Source organism: Culex pipiens, chromosome 1 (assembly GCF_016801865.2).
Source record: "Culex pipiens pallens isolate TS chromosome 1, TS_CPP_V2, whole genome shotgun sequence".
NCBI lineage: Eukaryota > Metazoa > Arthropoda > Insecta > Diptera > Culicidae > Culex > Culex pipiens.
The window spans coordinates 23,830,870-23,857,770 of record NC_068937.1 but is presented as its reverse complement, the minus strand read 5'-3'; the positions used below and the strand labels follow the sequence as shown (position 1 = coordinate 23,857,770).

The 26,901-nt window shown below is 37.3% G+C and overlaps 2 protein-coding genes across 2 annotated transcripts in view; one reads left to right on the top strand and one right to left on the bottom strand.

Annotated features, from left to right (window-relative positions):
- Nucleotides 1-26,901, top strand: part of LOC120414538 (lachesin) — a 171,435-nt gene that overhangs the window by 115,933 nt on the left and 28,601 nt on the right. Inside the window, exons 3-4 of the mRNA XM_039575749.2 lie at nucleotides 336-521; nucleotides 24,248-24,348. Coding sequence (XP_039431683.1) covers nucleotides 336-521; nucleotides 24,248-24,348 — 287 coding nt within the window. The remainder of the gene's footprint in view (nucleotides 1-335; nucleotides 522-24,247; nucleotides 24,349-26,901) is intronic.
- Nucleotides 6,106-8,201, bottom strand: LOC120414537 (scoloptoxin SSD14-like). The gene is made up of 3 exons (XM_039575747.2): nucleotides 8,042-8,201; nucleotides 6,747-7,979; nucleotides 6,106-6,693 (listed from the first exon to the last, which is right to left on the bottom strand). Exons 1-3 carry the CDS (start codon nucleotides 8,044-8,046, stop codon nucleotides 6,186-6,188), a joined length of 1,746 nt encoding a protein of 581 aa, XP_039431681.1. The 5' UTR covers nucleotides 8,047-8,201; the 3' UTR covers nucleotides 6,106-6,185.

Genomic DNA, 26,901 nt, shown 5'->3' with positions numbered 1-26,901 from the left:
ACAATCCCCGGGAAAATCTCGACCCTCGACTCATTTGCACACACTCGAACTCGCATTCCCGAAATCGGGATGAACCTCATTATCACTTTCTCGCAACCAACCCCAAAAAAAATGATAACAATCCGCACGACGACCCTCCCGCCGGGAACAAACATAACCTCACTTCCGACTCCAATAACAATCCCATAAAACCGGTATTCAAACGATCCCACAACACTCGACCAACAAATCCGCCCCGCGCGCCACACATTTTGACATTCTCTCATAATATTATTGAAAAATATCCCTTCCGACCGACCGGATTTAACCCCTCAAACGAAAACCAAAAAAACCAGGTGGGCTGGGTGAAGGCGGACACCAAAGCCATCCAGGCGATCCACGAGAACGTCATCACGCACAACCCGCGGGTGTCGGTGTCGCACGCGGACCAGAACACCTGGAACCTGCACATCAAGCAGGTCACCGAGGACGACCGGGGCGGGTACATGTGCCAGCTCAACACCGACCCGATGAAGAGTCAGGTGAGTTCGACTTTTTTTTTTGTCATATTTTTCAGATGTTTTCCGATTTTTTTTTTTCGGTGTGGGAAAGGGTTGAAAATGGGGAGCAAACTGTTGAAATCATGTGCAAGGGGTAATTTGGCAAGTTTTAAACACTTTTTGAAGAGAAATCTGAGCGTTTATATTGACTCTATGATTTTTCACGCAAAAAAAAACCGAATTAGGAATAAGTTGCTACACTGAAATAAAAAAAAGTACCAAATTCCTAAATTCTAGGAATTTTGGCTCCTTTTCTTACTAAGTAATCAAAAAACCCAATTACTAAATAAGGAAAGGAGCCAAAATTCCTAGAATTGAGGAGTTGGGTACTTTATTTTTATTTCAGTGTAGTTTTGGCTGCGTACTGCTAGAATTGGTTGCTTGAATTGTTATCGTACTGTACTCAACGAATAAATTTTCATGTTTTAAAATTATTTTAGAAACATTTTTGATTAATTTAGACTGCGTACTGCTTCTACTGGTTGCATACTTCTATAGTTGGTTGCGTGCTTTTGTATTTGTTATCATACTGTACTATAAACTCAACAATTACATTAACTCTATCAAAAGAAATCAAAACTGTCTGTACTCTGTACTAAAAACTCAACAATTACATCAACTCTATCAAAGCTAACAAAATAAGGAATACTTAGCTTGCTTTAGCAGTGTACTGCTAGAATTGGCTGCGTACTGTTCAAAACGGTTACATATTTGATTGTAAGAAAAGGTTTCGTTCTAATAATTTTTGTACTGTCAAAATAAAGTTTGAAAATAAATCTAATACTGCTCAAAAAAGTAGCGAGCTAGTGTTTGAGTGCTTCCAGAATGGGTTGCATGCTGCCAGAAATGGCTGAAATATTTGTTGACATTCTAATATATTTGTAGTACTGTCAAAATAAATCACAAACTGTTAGAATGAGTTGCGCACGTTGATTTAGACGCGTAATACGGCTGCGTTCTGCAAGAGTTTGTCTAATACTTTGACAATTCACTAAAGTTATATAAACTGATTTCTGCTCAGAATTCATTGCAAATCTCTAGATAAATGGCTGCGTAATATTGTACTCGTTATCATACTGTAAGACGTGTTTATGTTCTTATACGTTGAGTACTGCCCAAAAAAGTCACAACATTTTAGAATGAGTTGCGTACTTTGATTTGGACGCGTAATCATAAATTTGGTTGCGTTCTGCTAGAATTTGATGAATACTTAAGACGTCTCACTAGATTCGACTGTGTACTCCAACGCTAGAGGGAGTTGTTTTTAGATATGATTGCATACTATTAGTTCTGGCTGCGTACCGCTAGAATTTTTTGCATAATCTTGTAATTAGTATCATTCTGCTGGAGTTGTTACAGTATTGTTGCTAAGTAGGGCGGCAGAGTGCAGAAACTTTGAAAGCGTCTCTGACTCTGACTTTTGGAGGTTTAGTGTCAGATTTAGAGTTGACTCCGGAATCCGGAAAACAACGACTCTTACTCTTGCTATTGAAGATTTGACAACTCCAATTCCAACTCAGTAAAAACACCTGACTGCACTAACTGCACTAAATCCAACAACGATTTTCATACACATTGTTTTTAAAATTCAACTCCGACTCCGACACCAGAAAATTTAAAAAAATCGACTCCGAAAACTGAAGATATAACGACTACGACATTGGCTTATGATGGTTTAGGTAACTCCAACTCCTACTCCGACATCTGAAGATTTAAAAACCTTACTCTGGAAACTGAAGACTCCAACTCTGGCTTCTGATAACCGGGCGACTCGGACCCCAGCTCTATAAAACACCTAGTTCAACCGACACTCCAACTCTAAAAACAATTCCTATACAAATTTGGTAACACCGATTCCCCTGACTCCAACTTCAATAGCGATTTTCATCCAATTTGACTTAGAAAAGTCGACTCCAACTACGACATCTGAAAATTTAAAGGCCTAAGACTCCGGAAACTGATCACTCCGACTCCGATTTCGGGTAACATGGACATTAGCTTTATAGAACAACAAAATCAGATTCAACTGACTCCAACAACAACTCCCAAAAACATTTATTATAAGATAGTCAACTCACACTCCGGCTTCTGAAGAATTAGAACTCCGACTCCGTCCTTTTAAGATTTGTAGAGACTTCAATAATACAAAATCATCTGTCTTAACTGATTCCAACTCCGACTCCTACTTCAACAACCTTCCTCTATAATATTTTATTTTGTTATTTTTTATGTGATAGAGTCGGAGTTTGACATCCGCAGATTTAGCGATTCTGACTCCGGCATTTGGAGATTTATCAAAACAGATTTCAATTCTATTTCGTAAAATTTGGTGATTTGGACTCCAGCCTTATTAAAAAACTGATTCTAAACTCCGACTCCGACTTCTACTCCAACTCTCATACAAATTGGTTCAAAACAGACGACCTCAACTCCGGCTTTCTGAAATCTAGGGATTTGAATCTGGCCTCAGAAGATTTAGCGACTCCAACTCCAGCTCTAAAAAAACATCTGTTTCCTATTGTGGATTTAGCTCGTAGCTGGATTTTCTGGCATCTTCTCACGGTCATTGGAAACGGTCGTGGATAAACCTAGGGGTTCCCAGTTGGAGTGAAAAAATTCAATTTGTAGAAAAAATATGGATTAAAAATTTGTTTTTTATCACTTCTCCGACATCAGGAATAGTTGTTTGAACATGCTCGCAATTTTTTTTATTTGGTCGATAAAATATTATTTTTCTTGAAAAAACTTTCATGTTAATCACATGATCACCCCTAATTCTGGCTCGATACCGCCATCATGCGACCGCGTGCTCCGTTTGTTTGTCAACAAAGCTGCAGCTGGATGGTGAGACGAAGTGAGGGGGGAAGAGATTTTGACATTTTTATGCCCGCATCTGGCCCGCCGCCTATTTCGTCGGTCGTTGAGTCGCCGGTCGTTTCCAGCGACCGAGTCCAGCTAGGAACTGATCGTACAATACTTCGACAACAAATCAAATTTCGTCTGAATCCGATTCTGACATCTGAAAATTTAGCGAATGCGTAACGTGATTTTCGAATGATCCCACTTTGTTTACATCTACAAAGAAGGAGGCTGTTGAAGCACAAGCACATGACTTTTTTTGCTGGGAAATGACGGCAAAAAAACGGAATCGACGTAACACCTTATAATGTGGCCCTCTTAAACCTTGCGGTTTCGTCAACGGATCCACAGGCGTGTATCGTTCTTTTTGCGACAAGACTTCGCCTCCCGGGTCTCCTAAATGTGAAGGTATGGCACGGGGAGAGGGCACCAAAAACCTATATTTACACTAAGAATTTATTTGCGTCCGCCTCGGGATTCGAACCGGCGACCTCTGGATTGTGAGTCCAGTGCGCGGTCCGATTGCTGGGAAATGAACTGTTTTATAATCACATTAGTGTGATTCTGCGATGTCGCAGATAAATTCCTGGCTGATTTTGGTATCCTGCAGCTCTTCGTGGTCCAACGAAAAACATCGCTAATTATAGCGACGCTGATCCAACAAACCAAGAAGATTTTCACTAAACCAGGTTTTCAAACGTAATCAAACAATAAAGACAGCTTCTGGATGGATACAACTGCATCAACTACATAAACAACTTCGATTCATAAATATAAAAGATCTCGCCTTCAACAATCTTAAGATTTCTTGACTTCAACTAGAAAGCCACACATTTTTCATTCTTGCAAAAAAAAAAAAAAAAATTAATGGTCGATAACAATATTCTCTACTTTTTTCGAACCGATTCGAACCAATTCTACTTTGACAGCTCAAAATTGAGGCCAAATTTGGCGACTCCAAACTTCAGCTCTTTGACAACATCTGACCCACTGACTCTTACTCCGAATCTAAAAATAACTCCCATACCGACGTCGTCGTGCTATCTTGTCGCACCCGCCATTTTGACGTTCCGAGAAAAACGCGTTTTAATGTTTGACCTTGAATATTCAAAAACGAGAGCACGCAATGTAAACAATAACAAACACGTTTTGTTTGGCTCACCATTCTGTGCATTGTCCCAAAGTTTGGTTGAAGTTGGTTGCTGGAGTCCCGAGTTATAATTACAAATGTTTACGGTAGTCTAGCTTGTACGTGCGACAAACGCATCCTGACTTTCCTGGCCTGAAATCCCTTTGGCCTTCTGTCGCACTTACATCAATTTTCATGGAGTGACAAGATAGCACGACAAGATTGAAACTACTTTCATATGTAAAGTGACAAAAATGCACGGAGTTTTTTCGGTTTTTGTTGAATATCTCAGGATTGAAACCAAATTTTGGGGATCTGTGAAGGTCAAAAGGTGAGGCATTGTGAGCTGCACAAAATGGCGTTCTTAACTCAATTTGGCCCAAAATGCACGTACGACAAGTTAGCACGATGGCGACGATACAATTTTTTTTAAATCCGACTCCAACTCCGACATCTCAAAATAAAGAGACTCCGACTTCAGAATCTTAAAATCGAACAACTCCTATTTAGCTTCTGAAGATTTTGCGACTTCTGCTCCAGCTCTATCAAAATACTTGGCTCAACTGATTTTAACTCCGACTCTGACTCAAACTACGACTCCGATTCAAACAACATTTCCCATGCAAAAATGTTAAACAACAGCTGGCTCTGACTACGGCTCTACGGAAACTCTTACTCTAAATTCGGCCTCCTTACCTTACTTCGACTCCAACCGCAACGTCCTCACAAACTGTTTCAATAAAGACGACCCAATCAAATTGATTTGAAAAAGACGACTCCGACTCCGACAACTGAAAATTCAGAGACTCTGAAGATTTAACGAATCCGACTCTAGCTTCTGAAGATTTGGCGAATTTGGCTTCAGCTCTATATATAAAACGTGTCTCCACTTATTTCACTCCGACTTTGACTCCAACAGCAAACTCCGACTCCAGCTCTAGAAAACGCTTGGCTCCACTGGCAATCCACTGGTTTCATATCCGATTCTGACTCCGATTCCAATTTCTTCAAAATTGAGTTTCAAAATAACCAACTCCTACTTCGGCTTCTGGAAATTTGGAGACTCCAAATCCAACTGATTCCGATTTCCCATTTTTTCGACTCTGTCTTCGAAGACAAGTCCCTAAAAAATGGAACCCCTAACTCCGACTTCACAACTCTGATATTTAGTCGCATACTGCTAGAATGAGTTGCGTACGTTCCGTTCTGTCAGATTTGGTTGTGTTCTGTAGCAAAGCAATTTGAACTCTCTCTGTGTCGATATTAAAGGGACCGTTGTGAGCGGGAGGTATCAAATCATAGAGCGAAAAATTCAAAGCATGCTATTTGAAGGCAGTGACAAATTAATTAACAGATGAAACAATATTGATATCGAAGAGATTGACAGCCAGAGATACAGTCTTTTCTGCTCACGTTAGTCGATGTTTACATTAGGAATGAGCAAGATACAATCTTTATTTACACTTCGTCATAGGCCCAATTTCTTTGTTCTTCCAGAACTAGATTTGGCTGCGTACTCTTAGATAAGTTTGCAAGAATGGGTTGCGTTCTTTCGAAATTTGTTACGTACTGCTAGAATATTTTGCGGTAATGACACTTTGAGATTTTATTTGATTTAAGATCTACAATATGACTGAACTCCATCAATACTGTTCCACTCACCCCTCCACAACCTCCGCACTCCCGGGTCTCCTCGGATCGAACGCCGCGCTAACCCTCCCGTCCCGCTCCCTAGCGACCGCAGTCTCCGTTGCAACCCGTCGCACCTTCTTCACTGCGTGACCCCGCGCCTTCAACTGCTCAACAATGGTCGGATCCACCGCAGCCTCGTACTCGATCCACATCGGTGCCAGCTGGTGATGAACCCGGGGCCCACCCATAGCCGCCCGGAGATCTTCCCCGAAGAACGCGTGCCGCAGGATGAGCTGCAGCGTTGCGGTGGTGATCCGGGTTCCGCCAGCTCCGCCGGCAATCAACCGGACGTCTCCGGCCCCGTCGATGACGATCGCCGGCGACATGGAGGAGAGGGGGCGCTTCTTGGGCGCGATGAAGTTGGCCGGCGATGCCGGCACGCCGTAGATGTTGATGACGCCCGGCGTTGAGAAGTCGTCCATTTCTCCGTTCGGGATGATGCCGGTGCTGGGGGAGCGCAGCTGGGCGCCGAAACTAGAAGAGAGTCAGGTTAGGTTTGGGTTGGGATTCAACTGGAAGGTACTTACTAGTCGTTGATGGTTCCGGTGGCCGCCACGGCGTCGCCATTCGGCGCCAGCGCCGAAACGTGAGCCGTGCCCAGATCTTCCGGGTTGGCGAAGTCCGCCCCGTAAAACTCGTAACTGGTGTACGTCCGGTTGTCGTCGATCTTGGCCCGGATGTAGTCCGCGTAGTCTTTACTGGTGAGATTACGGATCATTTCCTCGATTCCTGGAACGAAGGGGGGATCGCCCAGTCGGGTACGGACTCCGTAAGCGTGTTTGAACGTCTCGATGACCCGGTGCCAGGTGAGGGGGTCGCTCGGGTCCAGATCGTCGTACCCGTCCAGGACGTTCAGCATGTGCATCAGGATGGTGCCACCGCCCGGGAGGGCGGCGCTGTACACGGCGTTACCGTTGCGGAGTACGGTTGAGACCGGAGGTAGCCAACGGGGTTCGTAGCTCAGAAAGTCCTGCTCCGTGATGATACTTCCAAACGCCTTCAGGTCTTTCAGCAAGATTGGAAGAAGACTTCCATTTTTGGAGTACAAAGCATCGGCTCCCTCTACGGCGATCACCTTTAAGGTCCTGGCGAAATCCGGTCGCTTGATGATGTCCCCCTCCTTGAAAATGTCCCCGGTCTCCGGATCTACAAAAATCTCCCTCAAAGAACTTGTGTGCAGGATCTCCTCCCGTATTTCCAGCATGGCATCCGCCATGTACGGATTCACAATGTGTCCCCTGTAGCAAAGGTCAATCGAAGGGTCGATCAGTCTCTTCCACGGCAACTTCCCGTACCGTTGGTGCATCACCCAGTACCCCTTCAACGCCCCGGGCGTCGCAATGGCCAACCCTCCGTGCACCGCGGCTTCCCCATTCCCCACGAACATATCTTCCCGTGCCCCGTTCGCCGCAACCTCCCGGGCGTCCAACACCTCAACGGTCCCCTTCTCCCGGTCGTAGATCGTCGCCAGGAACCCGCCCCCAATCCCAGCGCTCTCCGGACACGCGACCTCCTCGCAGATCATCATAGCTATGGCTGCGTCCGCCGCCGATCCACCCTCCCTCAGAATGTCCGCCCCAACGGGGGCACACTCGTACGCGTTGGACGCCACCGCGCCCTGGCGCTTCGTCGTCCTGACCCCAAACTCGTCCAACTCGTGCTCGTGCAGAACAAAGACCACGCCGACCGTCATGGCCCCGAGCCCAAACAGCGCGGCCACCGTCAACAGCAGCAGGTTCCGATGGTTGCACTCGAAGCGCCTGCCAGAAACCAGATCTTGTTGACTCCTTTGTTGACTCTTGAAATTGCTCGCAGTACTTACAGCATGTTTGATCACACCTTAATCCGGTCTCTGGAGTAGCAACCGCTTGAAGTTGAACAACGCGGATACAAACAAGTAAACAAACCACCCACTAGCAGCTACTCGCTGCTACTAACTCGAGCCACTTGGGCTGTGTATTATCTCGCGGTATCGCGACTTTGAGTTTTGTGTACTCGCGGAGATTGCTGGGACTACGAAGTGAAAGGAGCCGACCGGAGTTCATTGAGAGCGCGTTGAGTTCATTACGGACAATTAGGTCGTAAAAGAGAGCGCGGGAGAATTCATTGATAAGCTGGACGGTGCTCGTACTACGCTGTGTTTGTAGAGCTTAAGCTTGAGCAAACAGCTGGAAGTGCATTAAAATCAATTATGTTGAGTTGAAGTTCTGCACGTGTTCACGAAATCAGACCCGCTTCAAACAGTTCGAACAACCGTTAATCGCTTTACCCTTTTGCATAACCGAAAAATTCCGCGGAATCATTACGACATAAAGACAGAGGTTTAAAAAATGTCCGCGACCTCCCCAAACCCATAACCTCAATCCAATCAACTCTGATGCGTGACTTGTGTGTGGAGGGAAAGCCTGTCTGAGCCGATTTGCAGCAGCAGCAGATGTAAAACGATTCCGCGTTCTGTTGTGCGTGTACAACATTCCCGACCTGTGAAAAGGAGGAAAAAAGTACGCAACCTACCCCCCAATTACAGGATTCGTGCCGTTGGGGAGGGTGAAATGGCGGTTGTTGGACTCAAAAATAATGATTTAAAAGATTAATTTCAAAAAAGGATTAAGAAAAACCATGAAATTTTAAGTACGCAACCCATTCTAGAAGAACGCAACCAGTTCTAACAAACGATACTAGTTTATAGCCAGAAACCTGATTGTAGCTATCAAAGCTTACTCGAGACTTAAAATATGGACGACACAAAAAGAGTAGCAAACGTCAAAATCTTGGAGTTCGCAATCCATTCTAGAAGTACGCAACCAGTTCTAGCAAATGATACCAGTTATTACAGTTTGTAGCTTTCAAATCTTACTTGAGGATTAAAATATGGATGGCAAAAATTTAGTAGAATTGCCGTTTGGTCAAAATCTAGGAGTTTGCAACCCATTCTAGAAGTACGCAACCAGTTCTAGCAAATAATACCAGTCATAACATTTTTTAGCTTTCAAAACTTACTTGAGACTTAAAATATTGAAGACAAAAATGAGTAGCAATCGTCAAAATCTTGGAGTTCGCACCCCATTCTAGAAGTACGCAACCAGTTCTAGCAAATGATACCAGTTATTACAGTTTGTAGCTTTCAAATCTTACTTGAGGATTAAAATATGGATGGCAAAAATTGAGTAGAATTGACGTTTGGTCAAAATCTAGGAGTTTGCAACCCGTTCTTGAAGTACGCAACCAGTTCTAGCCCATGATACCAGTTATGGCAGTTTGTAGCATACAAACCTAGCTGGAGATTTAAAAGATGGATACCAACAAAGGGAAGAAAATGTTGAAATTTTAGAGTACGCAACCCATTCTGGTTATACGCAACCAGTTCTAGCAAACGATACTAGTTATGATAGTTTTTGTCTTTTAAACCAAGATCTATCCAAATCTATCAGTACGCAACCAATTCTAGCTCAACGCACCCAACTCCAGCAGACGTTCGGATCTCCAAAGAAAACAAACTCCAAACCTCCTTCCTACGGTATAATTTCCCAACTTCCACCCCGCTTGGGATCAAACGCCGCCGTGATGCTATCGTCCCGCTCCCTCGCAATGGCCGTAGCCGTCCCAATCCCCGAAACCAACCGAACCTGGTGACCCCGCTCCGTCAACCCCGCCACAATCTCATCCGCAAACGCCCGCTCCACATCGAGCGTCTCCGGCGCCAGCTGATGGTGCAACCGGGGCGCGTTCATCGCCGTGTCCAGATCCTGGCCGAAGAAGATCGCGCGGAGAATCAACAGTACCGTTGAGGTGGTGATCCGGGTCCCACCGGCAGCTCCCAGCACCAACCGGACGTCCCCGTTGGCGTCCGCCACGATCGTCGGGGTCATCGAGGAGAGCGGGCGCTTTCCGGGCGCGACAAAGTTCACCGGGGACGCGGGGACTCCGAACGAGTTGATCACGCCGGGGGTGGCGAAGTCGTCCATGATGTTGTTCAGGATCATCCCGGTGGACGGGGAGCGGCGCTTGCAGCCGAAGCTGAAAGGAGGTTGGTTAGTCAACAATAGTGGTAGCTCGAGCTGATGATCTTACTAGGTGTTCACGGTAGCGGTCAACGCCACGGCGTCGCCGTTCGGGGCCAGCACGGACACGTGAGCGGTGCCGTGATCGTCCGGTTGGACGAACTCGGCACCGTAGTGCGCAAAGTCGTGGAAGGTACGATCGGCGAAGATCCTCTCGCGAACGCCTTCGGCGTATGCTTTGCTGGTGAGATTCGCGGCGAACTCGTTGAGTTCCGGGACGTAGTCCGGGTCGGCTGTCTTGGTGCGAGCTCCGTAACCATGCTTGAAGCTCTCCGCTACGTAGTGCCAGGTTTCTGGGTCGTCCGGGTGGAGGTTGTCGAAGGTATCAAGCAGGTTGAGCATGTAGATCGCGATGGTTCCGCTACCCGGTAGAGGCATGCTGTACACGCTGTAGTTTTGACGGATCGTTGTGGTAGCTGACGGGAGCCAACGAGGTCTGGAAAGCAAGACTTGTAATTCTGATACTCGAACTCTACCAAGTAGTCCTTACCGATAGTTCAAAAAGTCTTCCCGCGTCAAAATACTCCCAAAGCCCTTCAAGTCCTCCAACAGCTTCGGCAGCAGACTTCCCGTCTCTCCGTGCAGCGCTTCCGCTCCCTCCTTCGCCATCACCTCCAGCGCATCCGCCAGCACTTCCCGCTTCATAACATCCCCCTCCTTCCAAACATCGCCCGTTTCCGGGTTCACAAACACCTCCCTCAACGAGGGAATCGTCGTCAACCGAACCCGCTCCTGCTCCAGCGCCTCCACCAAAAACGGATTCACCCGCACCCCACTCCTACAGAGTTCAATCGTCGGCTCGAACAGCTCCCTCCACGGCAAGTTCCCGAACCGTTGATGCAGCTCCCAAAACCCCGCCAGCACCCCCGGAGTCGCGATCGCCAATCCCCCTTCAACCGCCGCCTCCCCCTTCCCCACGAACATGTCCTCGGTCGCGGCCAGTGGCGCCGTCTCCCGGGCGTCCAACGAAATCACCATCCCTGTTTCCCGGCTGTAAACCGTCGCCAGGAAGCCCCCACCCAGTCCCGTACTCTGCGGGCAGGTGACCTCCTCGCACAGCATGACGGCTATGGCTGCGTCCACGGCGGAGCCGTTTGCGCGGAGGATGCGCGCCCCGATTGGGGCGCATTCTGGGCCGTTGGAGGTTACGGCGCCGCCGGATAGGGTCTTGGAGGATCTGGACGGAGCAGGGTCATCCGAGCGGAGGCCCAGGACCAGGCCTAGAACTAGGGCGATGGTAATGATGGCGGCGAGCGAGGAAACGATGAGGAGTTTCTTGCGGCTGAGGTTGAATCTGGAAAAAGAGTCATCGTGGTACTTTAAGCTTATTCAATGTTACGGAATACTTGGAAACTCAACCCTGAACTTCAATCTCAAGTGGTACGACAAAATTAGGGGAATCACGCACAACATCAGTGAAGTGCATGGAATTGATAAGAGAGTCCCCTGCGACGTTCAGATAATACCAACTGTGTAACCGGTTATTACGCGGAGGTGTGCGTAATCTTTGATTACGTAATGAAAACATCATAATTACTAAAACCGGCATCGTATCCTCGATGGTTTGACAACGATTGATGCCGAACAAACGCAGTTTGTTACCATTTCAACTATTTGTCAAACTAACGAGGTACAAAACTTAAGAATGTCAAACTATATGGTGCCAAACTAACAATGTTTTAGTGTACCTAACTGACAATCACAAAAAAAAATCTGCCAACCATTTGCAATCTGACACCCCATAATAAAGACAAAATTAATCACTGTTTTGGTACTGCTTTTATCAGCTAGACAATTGTAAACAACGATGTACTCGTTTACCTAGACAAGGCTTGCTCGTGGCGGTAAGCGCAGCAGATCTTTTTCGATAATGTCTATTGATAAATAAAGAAGCTTGTTTGGTAGCTACTGTGAGAGGGAGTTCTTTTATTACGTAACGTCAAATTTGTGGTTTTCAATAACTCTCATAAGACGCTATCCACACAAATATAATTTTATTTATTTGATGCGAAACAAACTCTTTTATTTCTTCCCCCCCCCCCCCTCCCCACAGTTTTTTTTTCTATTAACAGCGTTACGTAATAAAATAACGCTCCCTTGAATGATGTCAAAATTTGATCAGACAACCTTAATGTTTTGAAAATTGTAAGTTTGTAACCCGTGCGTTGATTTGACAAAATCAAACTGAAAAGTGACGAACTGTCGAACGAACGAACTTGAAACGGCGTTAACGTCAAAACCTTAGTTTGGTAGTGTGTGTGATTGCCGTGTGAAAGGGATGTCAAACTTTAAAAGGACCTCCATGGTTTTACAACAATAAGTGTCAAACTATTGAGGTTTAAGGGTATTGAAATAATTATTTTTGAAACCACCTCGAGTCATTAGGTTTTACGCCGACTCGATTTTTAGGTTAGAAATTTGACAGCTTGGCTGCACTGTTTACATTTTTTGCACGTGTGTCTCAGTTAAAATGTGTGTTCGTGTGCGCTCGTGACGTCACGCTGTAAAACCTAATTATCATGGAAGGAAACTTCACCGATTTCTTAGCTAAACCTCTCGGAAGTCATGCTCTGCTAAAATTGAGCTCCTGAAGCAATTTCATTCAACATAATTATGTTTTGTTAATTTCCGGCAAAAAGTAATGTTTAGAATATAGGGCAAATCTTATCTCTGTGATACTGATTTCAATAATTTAAATTTCGTGAAAAAAATTAATCCATGTACTGTTCCAATCCCTTGAAAAAAATATTAATTTGATTTCAAACTCAAGCGTAACATTTTAAAAGGGTAAACTTTGTGTTTTAAAACTTTTTGAAAGCCGAATCTCTACAAATTCAAGTCAATGTCAAATCTCAGGACAATGCAGTTGGTGACTAAAATAGTTTTCTTTCTTGTTTTGTTGTAATATTCCAACCATTTTCAAAATGAGCAGTTCTTCACAAAATAACCAAGAAAAAGTCTGAGATGGAACAAATGTTATATTTAAAAATATTTTGATATTCATGTGTTATGAAGAAAAGTCTATTTTCAAACAGAATTTTATTCTTTTTCGTTTATAGCAGACAAAGCTTTTTTTTAAATCATTTTTTTAAATAGAATTTTCCATTTATGAACCTAACTTAAGCAAGCCCAACCTTTTCGGCTCAATTTTCACATTTTTGATCGTCAAAATTACAATTGTTCATTTTTTCATGGTTTATTTGATGGAATCGGTTCTCATATAAACCAGTGAACACGAACATGAACATGACAAAATATTTATACAAGTCATTTTTATCTACATTTTCAATCCAGCACCAATTTTCACTTAAAACTTAGGGACCATCCTCGGGAATATCCATAAACTACGTGGACACTTTAAGGGGGGGGGGATTGGCAATTGTCCACGATCCATACAAAAAACTTTTTTTTATATACACTTGTTCACAAGAAGGGGGGGGGGGGTACAGATTCCCAAAAAAGTGTTCACGTGGTTTATGGATGGTCCCTTACATTAAATCGACGTGCAGTTTTTTTTTAAACTTTTGTCAAAATTATGTTTACTGGTCATTTGAGAACCGATTCCATCAAATAAACCATGAACAAATGGGCAATTGTAATTTGAAAATCAAAAATGTGAAAATTAAGCCAAAAAGGTTGGGCAGGCCAGCAATAAAGCAAGGTTTATTTCGGGTAAATTTTTTTTTTTTGCTTTTTTAAAGAAATGTCCATGCGTGATCGCTTCTAATTTTTTTAAGAAGAAGGAAATCTCTTTAATTGTAAATGGACTTATAAATTGAGCAAATAAAGTTGCTGAGTTATAGCACTGCAAGCAATTAAGATTGAGTAAACTGAATGTTTAAGAATGTTTTCCAATTTGTTTTTATTCTTTAATAAGCCAATATTAATAATATACATGAAATTTCCAAATAATACGAATACAATTACTTTCAAAACTCCAAAATCGAGCATTACGTTTCAAAAAGGCTAAAAACACAAATTTTATGTTTGGTGTTGAAATTTTATGAATTTGTTGTTTTGAATGTTTGTTATTTTTCAACATTGAAGATCGAACTGATTCTTGCCTAGAAAAAACAAAGAACAACATAAATTTAATTAAAATTGTAGAAAATTTTCCTAGCCTTTCAAAGAAACATTTTCAGAAATGGACATGTATGGATGTTTACATGTATACATGGATTATTTTGACATTACATTACTTTAAACATTTTATCGAAATTAATATAGATTTTCTCCTTTTAGATTTTTTTGTGGAAAGTTAAATAAAAAAAATTAGGCAGTTGAAAATATTTTTCAAGGTTTGTGTCCCTTGCCTCTGGCCAAGGAAAAAAAATCCTTGCCATGATTTGCATCTGTACGATTGTTTTACAATAACAAGTTTTAATAAAATCTAGGATTTGAAGAACAAAAAGTTTCGAAAAAAAAACTTTTTACGGTGCTGTCCATCGAATTTTAATAAAACTTCAATGTTGAATAATATTTTGAAAAATATCTGCAACGGCCTTGCGAAATTAAAAAAAAATGATCTCTGTTGCTTAAAAATTTGGTTTATGCTAAAAAAAAATGTTATAAGGATTTCATATTTTGTGAAAAAAGTCAACTTAGAAAGGTTTGAAAAAAAAATTGTAACTACTTTTTTTCTGAAATGTACTCATCATAACCTTAAACTTTGCTGAAGACATCAAATCGAGCAGAAAATTGGATCCCGAAGTACAAATTTCGAATGAATATTTGCTAAGACATTTTGTACGGATTGTCAAGCGGATTGTTAGGAAATTTGAACATTTGTGCCTTTTTTGAACCAAATCCTTTAAGATTTAGGAGTCGCTTTTGAGAATTGAAGATTGTATAGAATTTTCTGAAAAAAAATTGAAGAAAGGCCAAATTTTTGTACGAAAATATTGTTTTTTACCAACTTTATCGTTCTACCTCACCGATTTGGCTCAAAATTTAAACAGATGCTTAATTTTGCCTAAAATATCGAGCGAAGGAATGTTCCTAGAAGGCTTTATTTTTATTGTCACATAAATGTACACTCAAAGTATCAGTAAGAAGCACTTAAAACTTACATCATTTTAAACTAAATAATTCAAACTTATTTATACTTTAGAAGATATTTTCAAAAAATTCTGTTAACGCACTCACTGCCAGATGTCAACTGGTGCTAATATTATGCGTTTGAAAATTGGCAAACCATCTTATCTTCTTCTTTTCGTATGAGTACAATTCAATTGATTAGACAAAAATAGTAACCAACTCTCTGTCTATCTTGTACTGGGTGCTTTAAAACCATCTCGATAACCGTTACGGCAACCATTGTGGCCATCAGTTAAGCCTTTCTAATTGATTATTTTTTTTGGTTTGTTTGACGTTAAGGGGTTGCATAGATTTTCATTTATTTAAAAATAATCCAGAAAAAATCCTCAAATCATCATCGGAAGCAAACTTTCGCAAACCTGTCGAAATCAGTTAATTGCACAATCCCGGTGTAATTATCTTGATTACAGGTAACTTTCAGCCCGCTCGTGTAACAAATTGTTTCCACTTCCAAACAATACGTGTTTTCCTAAAAATTTCGCAACACCCTCACCACCAACAGGAAGCTAGTCATTATTTACCACCAACAACTCTGAAATAATGGGGGCGGGATGGTGTTGTAGGGGGGGTACAACCTGGCAAATTAAGCAACATCCTCCGCCCCTTTTCAAAAGCAGGTTGGCTCGTGCCACGTGGTGTGGCGCTTAATTAAGTTTAAAAATAACTTCCTCTTCCGGTAAGCTGGAAAGCCATCGCCAGCAACGCTGTTGGTTACGTTACTTGGTGGGAAAACGAGAGGTGAGGGGAGGGGGTTTGGGCAAATAATGATCACGATTATAGTGGGAACAAACGAAAAAGTGCAAACTTGTTACTCAGCATCCGATTCTCCTCCTCCACTGCATGAAATATTCTGTACAAGTTGAGAAATTTGCCCTTAGAGCGTCCAGATGGCCTTTTCCTTCCTCAGGAAGGAGTGCCCTTAATGATGGGCAGTATGGAGTAATTTTCCACCGTTTTGTGCTGAAGTGATGAAAGTGCATTTATAATAAATTACTTTGCCAGATTGCCTGTGGGCGCTTTTTCAAGCAGGTGAAGTGAAGTTATTAACTCAATTATAAATTGAAGGTTCCAAGATATTTGCAGGTTTGAATTGAATTGTGTGATGGACACAAACTCATAATCTTACAAAAACTCACGATTGTAAGAACTCACAAACACACAAATTTACAAAAACCTACAAAATCACAAATTCTAAAACTCAAAAACTCGACAAATTACAGTCTCGCACACTCACAAACTTACAATTTCCCAAACTCACGCACTCACAAAAAACTCCCAATTTCATAAAACTCACAAACCACTAGCGGCACCAGAGCGGGAGGGCGGGGCTCATTCGCAAATACCGTAACGAAATTTTATCCCATACGCGTGTCCCCTCTTCTGTCACTCCAATGTGACAAACTCACAGAAAACTCATAGAGCCACAACACATACAAAACTTGACAAGTTGTCAAACTCACTAATTCACGAATTTCCAAAAAAAATCACTCACTCACAAAACTTTTAAAATCACAAACTTCTCAACAGTTCATAAACTCACAAACTACTTAAAATTCCAAAAACTCACAAATTCACAAACTCACAAAGCTCACTAAACCATAACTCTTCAAAACTCACAAGCTGTCAAACTCTCATATTTACATAAACCCATCAACTCACAAACCTCACAAATTTACAAAAAATCACAAAGGCTCATTAACTCACAAAACTCACAAATTTTCAAAAAACTCACATAACTACATACTTAAAAATTTTGAAATCTTGTGAGTTTATGAATTTGTGAGTTCGCATGTTTGTGGTTTTGTCAGTTTTTTAGGTTTTAATTTATTGAGAAAGTGAATATTTGAACATAAGAATTGGCTAATTTGTGAGTTTATGAAAGTTTGTTAATTGGTGAGTTTTGTGAGTTTATAAGTTTGTTAGTTTTGTAAATTTGTTAGTTCATGAATTTATTTGTTCGTAAGTTTTTGAGTTTAAAAAGTTTTGTGAGTTCGTAAGTTAGTGAGTTTTGTGATTTTGTGAGTTCGAAAATTTGTAATTTTGTCAGTTTTGTGAGTTTTGAAAAGTTGTAAATTTGTGAGTTTTGTGATTTTGTGAGTTTGTGAGTTTATGAGTTTATAATTTTATGAGTTTGTGAGATTTGTGACTTTGTGAGTTAGTGAGTATTGTGATTTTAAGAGTTAGTGAATGTTTGTTAATTTGAGAGATCTGTGAGTTCGTAAGTTTGTGAGTTTTGGTAGTTTTGTGGTTTTGTTAGTTCGAAAATTTGTAATTTTGTCAATTTCGTGAAGGTTGGTTGTCAATTTCGTGAAGGTTGTAAGTTTGTGAGTTTTGTGATTTTGTGAGTATTGCAATTTTAAGAATTTGTGAGTTTATAAGTTCGTAAATTTGTAATTTTGTCTATTTTATGAGTTTTGAAAGGTTGTAGGTTTGTGAGTTTTGTGATTTTGTGAGTTTGTGAGTTTATGAGTTTATAATTTTGTGAGTTTGTGAGATTTGTGAGTATTGTGATTTTGTGAGTATTGCAATTTTAAGAATTTGTGAGTTTATAAGTTCGTAAATTTGTAATTTTGTCTATTTTATGAGTTTTGAAAGGTTGTAGGTTTGTGAGTTTTGTGATTTTGTGAGTTTGTGAGTTTATGAGTTTATAATTTTGTGAGTTTGTGAGATTTGTGAGTATTGTGATTTTGTGAGTTTATTAGTTTATGAGTTTATGAATGATTGTAAATTTGTGAGATCGGTGAGTTCGTTAGTGTGTAATTTTATGTGTTCATAAATTTGTAAATTGGTCTATTGTGTGAGTTGTATGAGTTTGTACACCCAGAACTGGACATCGGTATAAGAGAGGATAAAGAGCACGATTCGGTAGTAAAATGGTACTGTGTGCGGACTGAGAGAATAAATCCCGAAATTACCGAGAGTACTTTACTCATGGGTTCATCCTCGAAAATAGTTCATCTATCTAAAAAAAAATATACCGGTACCGAGATTCGAACCCAAGACCTTCGGCATATTGAACCGTGCCTTTGCCGTATGAGCCACCATGGTTCGGTGACTAAGTGGCGGTCATTTGTCCATATAAGCCACTCAATAGGATGAACTGTTCCAATGAACGAATGAACACGCGAGAGGACTTTACTCTCGCAAAATAGCACTTTCCTCACGTTTCTTTTCGTGAGGACTATCCCCTCGTTCTTTAACTTTGAGTGTAAGTTTGTGAGTTTTGTGAATTTATTAATTTGTGAATTTGGATGGGGTTTGAGTGTGAGATGTTTTGAGGTTATTTGAGTTTGTTAGTTCGTTAGCTCCTAAGTTTATAATTTTGTGATTTTTGTGAGTTTTGTGAGTTGGGCGAGTTTAGTGATTTTTGTGAGTTTTGTCCCGGGGTGGATGGAAGCTAAGGTGTATAAAGAGGTTTGCAATAGCCTCAACAATCAAGCTTTCGGACACTTAGTTTCGAGAAGGAATCTCGCAATCGCGAACGCCAAGGCAATGCTGTAGAGCGAATGATTTAATTTTTTTTGTGAGCTTTGTGATTTATGTGATTTTTTGTGAGTTTTGTGAGTTTTGTGATTTTTTTGTGATTTTTGTGATTTTTGTGATTTTTGTGATTTTTGTGATTTTTGTGATTTTTGTGATTTTTGTGATTTTTGTGATTTTTGTGATTTTTGTGATTTTTGTGATTTTTGTGATTTTTGTGATTTTTGTGATTTTTGTGATTTTTGTGATTTTTGTGATTTTTGTGTGTCTGTGAGTTTTGTGAGTTTTGTGAGCTGGGTGAGTTTTGTGATTTTTGTGAGTTTTTTTTTTATTTTTGTGAATTTTGTGATTTTTGTGAGTTTTGAGATTTTTGTGATTTTTGTATGTTTTGTGAGTTTTGTGATTTTTGTGATTTTGTGATTTATGTGATTTTTGTGAGTTTTGTGAGTTGGGCGAGTTTTGTGAGTTTTTTTTATTTTTGTGAGTTTTGTGATTTTTTGTGATTTTTGTGAGTTTTGTGAGTTTTGTGAGTTTTGTGAGTTTTGTGAGTTTTGTGAGTTTTGTGAGTTTTATGAGTTTTGTGAGTTTTGTGAGTTTTGTGAGTTTTGTGAGTTTTGTGAGTTTTATGAGTTTTGTGAGTTTTGTGAGTTTTGTGATTTTTGTGAGTTTTGTGAGTTTTGTGAGTTTTTTTTTTAGTTTTGTGAGTTTCATGAGTTTTATGAGTTTTGTGAGTTTTGTGATTTTTGTGAGTTTTGTCCCGGGGTGGATGGAAGCTAATATGTATAAAGAGGTTTGCAATAACCTCAACAATCAAGCTTTCGGACACTTAGTTTCGAGTAGGAATCTCGCAATCGCGAACGCCAAGGCAATGCTGTAGAGCGAATAATTTAATTTTTTTCGTGAGTTTTGTGATTTATGTGATTTTTTGTGAGTTTTGTGATTTTTTTGTGATAATTGTGATTTTTGTGAGTTTTGTGATTTTTGTGAGTTTTGTGAGTTTTATGAGTTTTATGAGTTTTGTGATTTTTGTGAGTTTTGTGAGTTGGGCAAGTTTTGTGATTTGTGTGAGTTTTTTTTTATTTTTGTGAGTTTTGTGATTTTTGTGATTTCTTGTGAGTTTTGTGATTTTTGAGAGTTTGTGAGTTTATGAATTTGTGAGCTTTGTAAGTTTTGTAAGTTTTGTGAGTTTTGTAAGTTTTGTGAGTTTTGTGTGTTTTGTGAGTTTTGTGTGTTTTGTGAGTTAATGAATTTGTGAGTTTATAAGTGTATGGGTTTTCTGCGTTTTGTGAATTTTTGAGTATGTAAGTTCGTGAGTTTTTAATTTCAATTTAATATAAAAACATCTAACTCCACCAGCATTGCCACCAATTTTCCTCCCCCGAAAACGTTGCGTGACTCCAAATTAGAGATAATTAAATACTCTTGTAATTCGTTTAAATACTTCTTCCCCTCTAATCCTGAGCGTGGCTCGGTGCTCCCCACCCGAGGAAAGAACATTTTCTCAGCGCTTTCCCTTCGCCAACATCTGGAAAGTGCTTCACCACCACCCTCTTAGAGGAGGCAGTAAATTTCGCTAAATAAATCGCACTTAATTTGGAAGTGCTCTGGTTTTCACCCAGAGTGAGATCTCCGGCCACTGACGTGGTGTGGCAATTCTTTTTTTCTGGTGGAAGAGCAAACGCTTTAATTGAATTAAAACCATTTGACCAGACGATGACGATGAAGTTCAGCAATTCGATTCGATTTTTGGACGTTCGATTTTTGATGGCTTTTTGCCCCATTCCCACTGACTCTGGGGGCACTTTTATTTATTGATTCATCCTCATGCTCGGTTGGGCACGATCAATTAGAGTGAAATTTGAAGTGTGCAGAATGGAAATTCGATTTGTGCGTTATTGATTGGGACTTTTTTTGAGAGATGTAAAAGCATGTTAATTTTTTTTACAGAGGAAATCATTTCACAAACAATTTAACAATTTAATAATTTAACAATTTAATAATTTAACAATTTAACAATTTAACAATTTAACAATTTAACAATTTAACAATTTAACAATTTAACAATTTAACAATTTAACAATTTAACAATTTAACAATTTAACAATTTAACAATTTAACAATTTAACAATTTAACAATTTAACAATTTAACAATTTAACAATTTAACAATTTAACAATTTAACAATTTAACAATTTAACAATTTAACAATTTAACAATTTAACAATTTAACAATTTAACAATTTAACAATTTAACAATTTAACAATTTAACAATTTAACAATTTAACAATTTAACAATTTAACAATTTAACAATTTAACAATTTAACAATTTAACAATTTAACAATTTAACAATTTAACAATTTAACAATTTAACAATTTAACAATTTAACAATTTAACAATTTAACAATTTAACAATTTAACAATTTAACAATTTAACAATTTAACAATTTAACAATTTAACAATTTAACAATTTAACAATTTAACAATTTAACAATTTAACAATTTAACAATTTAACAATTTAACAATTTAACAATTTAACAATTTAACAATTTAACAATTTAACAATTTAACAATTTAACAATTTAACAATTTAACAATTTAACAATTTAACAATTTAACAATTTAACAATTTAACAATTTAACAATTTAACAATTTAACAATTTAACAATTTAACAATTTAACAATTTAACAATTTAACAATTTAACAATTTATCAATTTAACAATTTAACAATTTAACAATTTAACAATTTAACAATTTAACAATTTAACAATTTATCAATTTATCAATTTAACAATTTAACAATTTAACAATTTAACAATTTAACAATTTAACAATTTAACAATTTAACAATTTAACAATTTAACAATTTAACAATTTAACAATTTAACAATTTAACAATTTAACAATTTAACAATTTAACAATTTAACAATTTAACAATTTAACAATTTAACAATTTAACAATTTAACAATTTAACAATTTAACAATTTAACAATTTAACAATTTAACAATTTAACAATTTAACAATTTAACAATTTAACAATTTAACAATTTAACAATTTAACAATTTAACAATTTAACAATTTAACAATTTAACAATTTAACAATTTAACAATTTAACAATTTAACAATTTAACAATTTAACAATTTAACAATTTAACAATTTAACAATTTAACAATTTAACAATTTAACAATTTAACAATTTAACAATTTAACAATTTAACAATTTAACAATTTAACAATTTAACAATTTAACAATTTAACAATTTAACAATTTAACAATTTAACAATTTAACAATTTAACAATTTAACAATTTAACAATTTAACAATTTAACAATTTAACAATTTAACAATTTAACAATTTAACAATTTAACAATTTAACAATTTAACAATTTAACAATTTAACAATTTAACAATTTAACAATTTAACAATTTAACAATTTAACAATTTAACAATTTAACAATTTAACAATTTAACAATTTAACAATTTAACAATTTAACAATTTAACAATTTAACAATTTAACAATTTAACAATTTAACAATTTAACAATTTAACAATTTAACAATTTAACAATTTAACAATTTAACAATTTAACAATTTAACAATTTAACAATTTAACAATTTAACAATTTAACAATTTAACAATTTAACAATTTAACAATTTAACAATTTAACAATTTAACAATTTAACAATTTAACAATTTAACAATTTAACAATTTAACAATTTAACAATTTAACAATTTAACAATTTAACAATTTAACAATTTAACAATTTAACAATTTAACAATTTAACAATTTAACAATTTAACAATTTAACAATTTAACAATTTAACAATTTAACAATTTAACAATTTAACAATTTAACAATTTAACAATTTAACAATTTAACAATTTAACAATTTAACAATTTAACAATTTAACAATTTAACAATTTAACAATTTAACAATTTAACAATTTAACAATTTAACAATTTAACAATTTAACAATTTATCAATTTAACAATTTAACAATTTAACAATTTAACAATTTAACAATTTAACAATTTAACAATTTAACAATTTAACAATTTAACAATTTAACAATTTAACAATTTAACAATTTAACAATTTAACAATTTAACAATTTAACAATTTAACAATTTAACAATTTAACAATTTAACAATTTAACAATTTAACAATTTAACAATTTAACAATTTAACAATTTAACAATTTAACAATTTAACAATTTAACAATTTAACAATTTAACAATTTAACAATTTAACAATTTAACAATTAAACAATTTAACAATTTAACAATTTAACAATTTAACAATTTAACAATTTAACAATTTAACAATTTAACAATTTAACAATTTAACAATTTAACAATTCAACAATTTAACAATTTAACAATTTAACAATTTAACAATTTAACAATTAAACAATTTAACAATTTAACAATTTAACAATTTAACAATTTAACAATTTAACAATTTAACAATTTAACAATTTAACAATTTAACAATTTAACAATTTAACAATTTAACAATTTAACAATTTAACAATTTAACAATTTAACAATTTAACAATTTAACAATTTAACAAATTAACAATTTAAAAATTCAACAATTTAACAATTTAACAATTCAACAATTTGTTTTTGTTAAACAATTTTGCAATTTAAAAATTTAACAATTTAACAATTTAAAAAATTAGCAATTTAACTTTTAAAATAACTTAATTCATATCAGTTCATAAATGTTTATTTTTAAATTCTCCTCACTCAAAAAAATCCCCACCTCAATATCAATCACCCTTCATTTAAAACCCAAAAAAGCGAACATTTTTGCGTGAATTCTGCCCAACAACGCCCAACTTGAATTCGCAAAAAGTTTTAATTAAAATCGGCAATGGACACCGGTGTGGTGGTTGTGCTCTCACACACATACAAAACATACACCCTTCCAAACACTTGTTGAAGTGTACAAATCCGCCATTGTTCCGCATTATTGGTTCCCGCTTATGCGCGCAAAATTGAATTAAAACTTTTCCTTCCCTCTACTCGTTTTGTTTGCGTGTGAGTTGTTCTCGTATGTGTGTAAACACAGTTTACGATCAATTTCACTTGTAATTATAAACAAGTTCCACTTGAAATCTAAACGATTGTTTGATGCTTCAAAATGTTGTTTACATTGTTTGTTTAAAGCCACTTGACAACTCGGAATAACTTTTCAAAGGGAACGTCAAAGTGGATGTAAACAAACAATTTGTATTGACAGTTGGCATTGAGACCTAACCTCACTTTCATTGAAAATACCAATTATCCCAAACAAACAAACCCCGATGTTAATTTTCGTTGCAAAATAAAGCAATCTTTCCCCCCCTCTCTTTCCAGCTCGGCTATCTGGACGTGGTGATTCCGCCGGATTTCATCACGGAAGACACCTCCTCGGACGTGATCGTTCCCGAGGGCAGCTCCGTGAAGCTCACCTGCAGGTAAGTGCAGTTCACAAGTGTGCCGCTGTTGGTGTTTTCCGGGCTATCACAGGTTAACGTTTGGCATGAATTCGATTAAAATCAAGGAGAAGATTTTTCCCATTGTTTGTTTTTTTGACAGCACGTAGTTCAAAGTGGCGCCGCTTGGCTTAATCTTTAACCACTTCAAGTGTTTCGTCCATTTGTCTGTGCCACTCTACCCAGATAAGAAGCCCCCCTTGAATGGGGATGAAAACATATAATTTTTCAACTTGAGGCTGCTCTCAACGTAAAAGTTATGGCTTTTTTTCTTGTTACTTCCCTTACCCTATGGTGGAACATAACCTAGCAGCTGCAGTCTAGTCCGGGTATTCCGGGAAGTATTCCGGAGTTTACGGCCGGAAGACAACGCGCAAGAGGTTCTACTTTTTTACTATCGCACTCTAGTGCAAGTGGCGGTATTGTTGTTTTTGTTTTTGTTTGGCGCGCGCACACAGTGTTTATGATAAATGAAAGTAAAAATATTTATGACAGCGCGAGGAATCTGCTCGGTTGTTGACCAGTGTAACAGAAAGGAAGAAACGTCAAAATTGAAGAATTATTTATTTCATAAAGTGGGAACTGGAATCACGGATTTGTTTCCGACAACTTTATTAAATTGCAGCAATTTTAATTGTTTGCTTATGCAAAGCACGTGATTTCATCTGCATCGATTTAATACAATGCCATTGAATATTAAGCTCTGCCTGAATCCATCGCTAATTTGTCATTCAAATTCTAAATGTTGGCTCGACTGGAAATTGATGTTTTGCTTTAGTAACGACATGGAATCGATTGATCGTTCAACCATGCACTAACAAGCTAATTCTGTTTGGGTTGGTGAAATGATAAATTTTATTGCGACGCATAAAAATTCCATGAACTCACTGACAGTAGCTTAAGTCAAATAATTACTAGACTGATTCGAATTCCAACAAAATATTTGTCTCTTTGTCTCTTTGAGAAATTGTCAATTGACAAATTGTCTCTTTGTCTCTTTGTCTCTTTGTCTCTTTGTCTCTTTGTCTCTTTGTCTCTTTGTCTCTCTGTTGCTCTTTGTCTCATTGTCTCTTTGTTGCTCTTTGTCTCTTTGTCTCTTTGTCTCTTTGTCTCTTTGTCCCTTTGTCTCTTTGTTTCTTTGTCTCTTTGTCTCTTTGGCTCTTTATCTCTTTGTCTCTTTGTCTCTTTGTCTCTTTGTCTCTTTGTCTCTTTGTCTCTTTGTCTCTTTGTCTCTTTGTCTCTTTGTCCCTTTGTCTCTTTGTCTCTTTGTCTCTTTGTCTCTTTGTCTCTTTGTCTCTTTGTCTCTTTGTCTCTTTGTCTCTTTGTCTCTTTGTCTCTTTGTCTCTTTGTCTCTTTGTCTCTTTGTCTCTTTGTCTCTTTGTCTCTTTGTCTCTTTGTCTCTTTGTCTCTTTGTCTCTTTGTCTCTTTGTCTATTTGTCTCTTTGTCTCTTTGTCTCTTTGTCTCTTGTCTCCTCTCATCATCAGCTTTGAGACATGAAAATGGATTTATATTTTTGTTTTGAGGGTAAAATTTTGTTTTCAATTTTTTGCGAAATTCATTAAAAAAAATGAATAATATATTTAACAAGGTTGAGACGAAAACGTTAATCTATCGTTATCGTTATTTTGATAATTCTATCGGCGATAATCTTATCGCCTATGACGAACGATTTTTTTTTTGAAAATACTAAAATTTTCACAAAAAACCGTATTTTTCGTAAGTACTAAAATTTCATGATTTGCAATATGGGTATCAAACGAAGCGAAATTTGGCTTTCTTTTTCACTTTAAGAGAGTTTTTTTAAAAGCTAAAATTTTCACAAAAAACTGTATTTTTTAGAAAGTGCTCAAATTTTCATCATTTGCAATATGGGTATCAAACGAAGCAAAATTTGGCTTGCCTTTTCACTTTAAGAGAGTTTTTTTTTAAATATGAAAATTTTCACAAAAAAAACATATTTTTTAGAAAGTGCTCAAATTTTTATCATTTGCAATATGAGTTTCAAACGAAGTGAAATTTGGCTTGCTCATTCACATTAAAATAGATTTTTTTATTACTAAAATTTTCCCTAAATAACGCATTTTTTCGAAAATACACAAATTTTCAAAATATGCAATATGCGTATTAAACGAAGCGAAATTGTGTATCCTTTTTCACTTAATTAGAGTTTTTTTAAATCTACAATTTTCACAAATTATCGTTTTTTTTTTTCGAAAGTACTCAAATTAACATAATTTGCAAAATGGGTATGAAACGAAGCGATATGTTGTATGCTGTTTTACCTTACATAAATACCATATTTTTCGAAAGTACTAATTTTTTTAGACTTGCAGCATGGATTCAAACGAAGCAAAATCAAGTTTGCTTTTTCATTTTATCAGAGTCTATGTAAAATACTAAAAATTTCACGAAATTCCGTATTTTTTTCGAAAGTACTCAAATTTTCATAATTTGCAAAATCGGCATCAAACGAAGCAAAATTTAGTTTGCTTTTTCACTTTATCAGAGTCTTTTGTAAAGTACTTAAATTTTCA

Excerpts from the sequence above, each read along its gene's own strand:
- LOC120414537 (XM_039575747.2), bottom strand. Across the intron at positions 6,694-6,746 it reads ACCGGAACCATCAACGACTA|TTTCGGCGCCCAGCTGCGCT; the intron begins GTAAGTACCTTC and ends ACTCTCTTCTAG.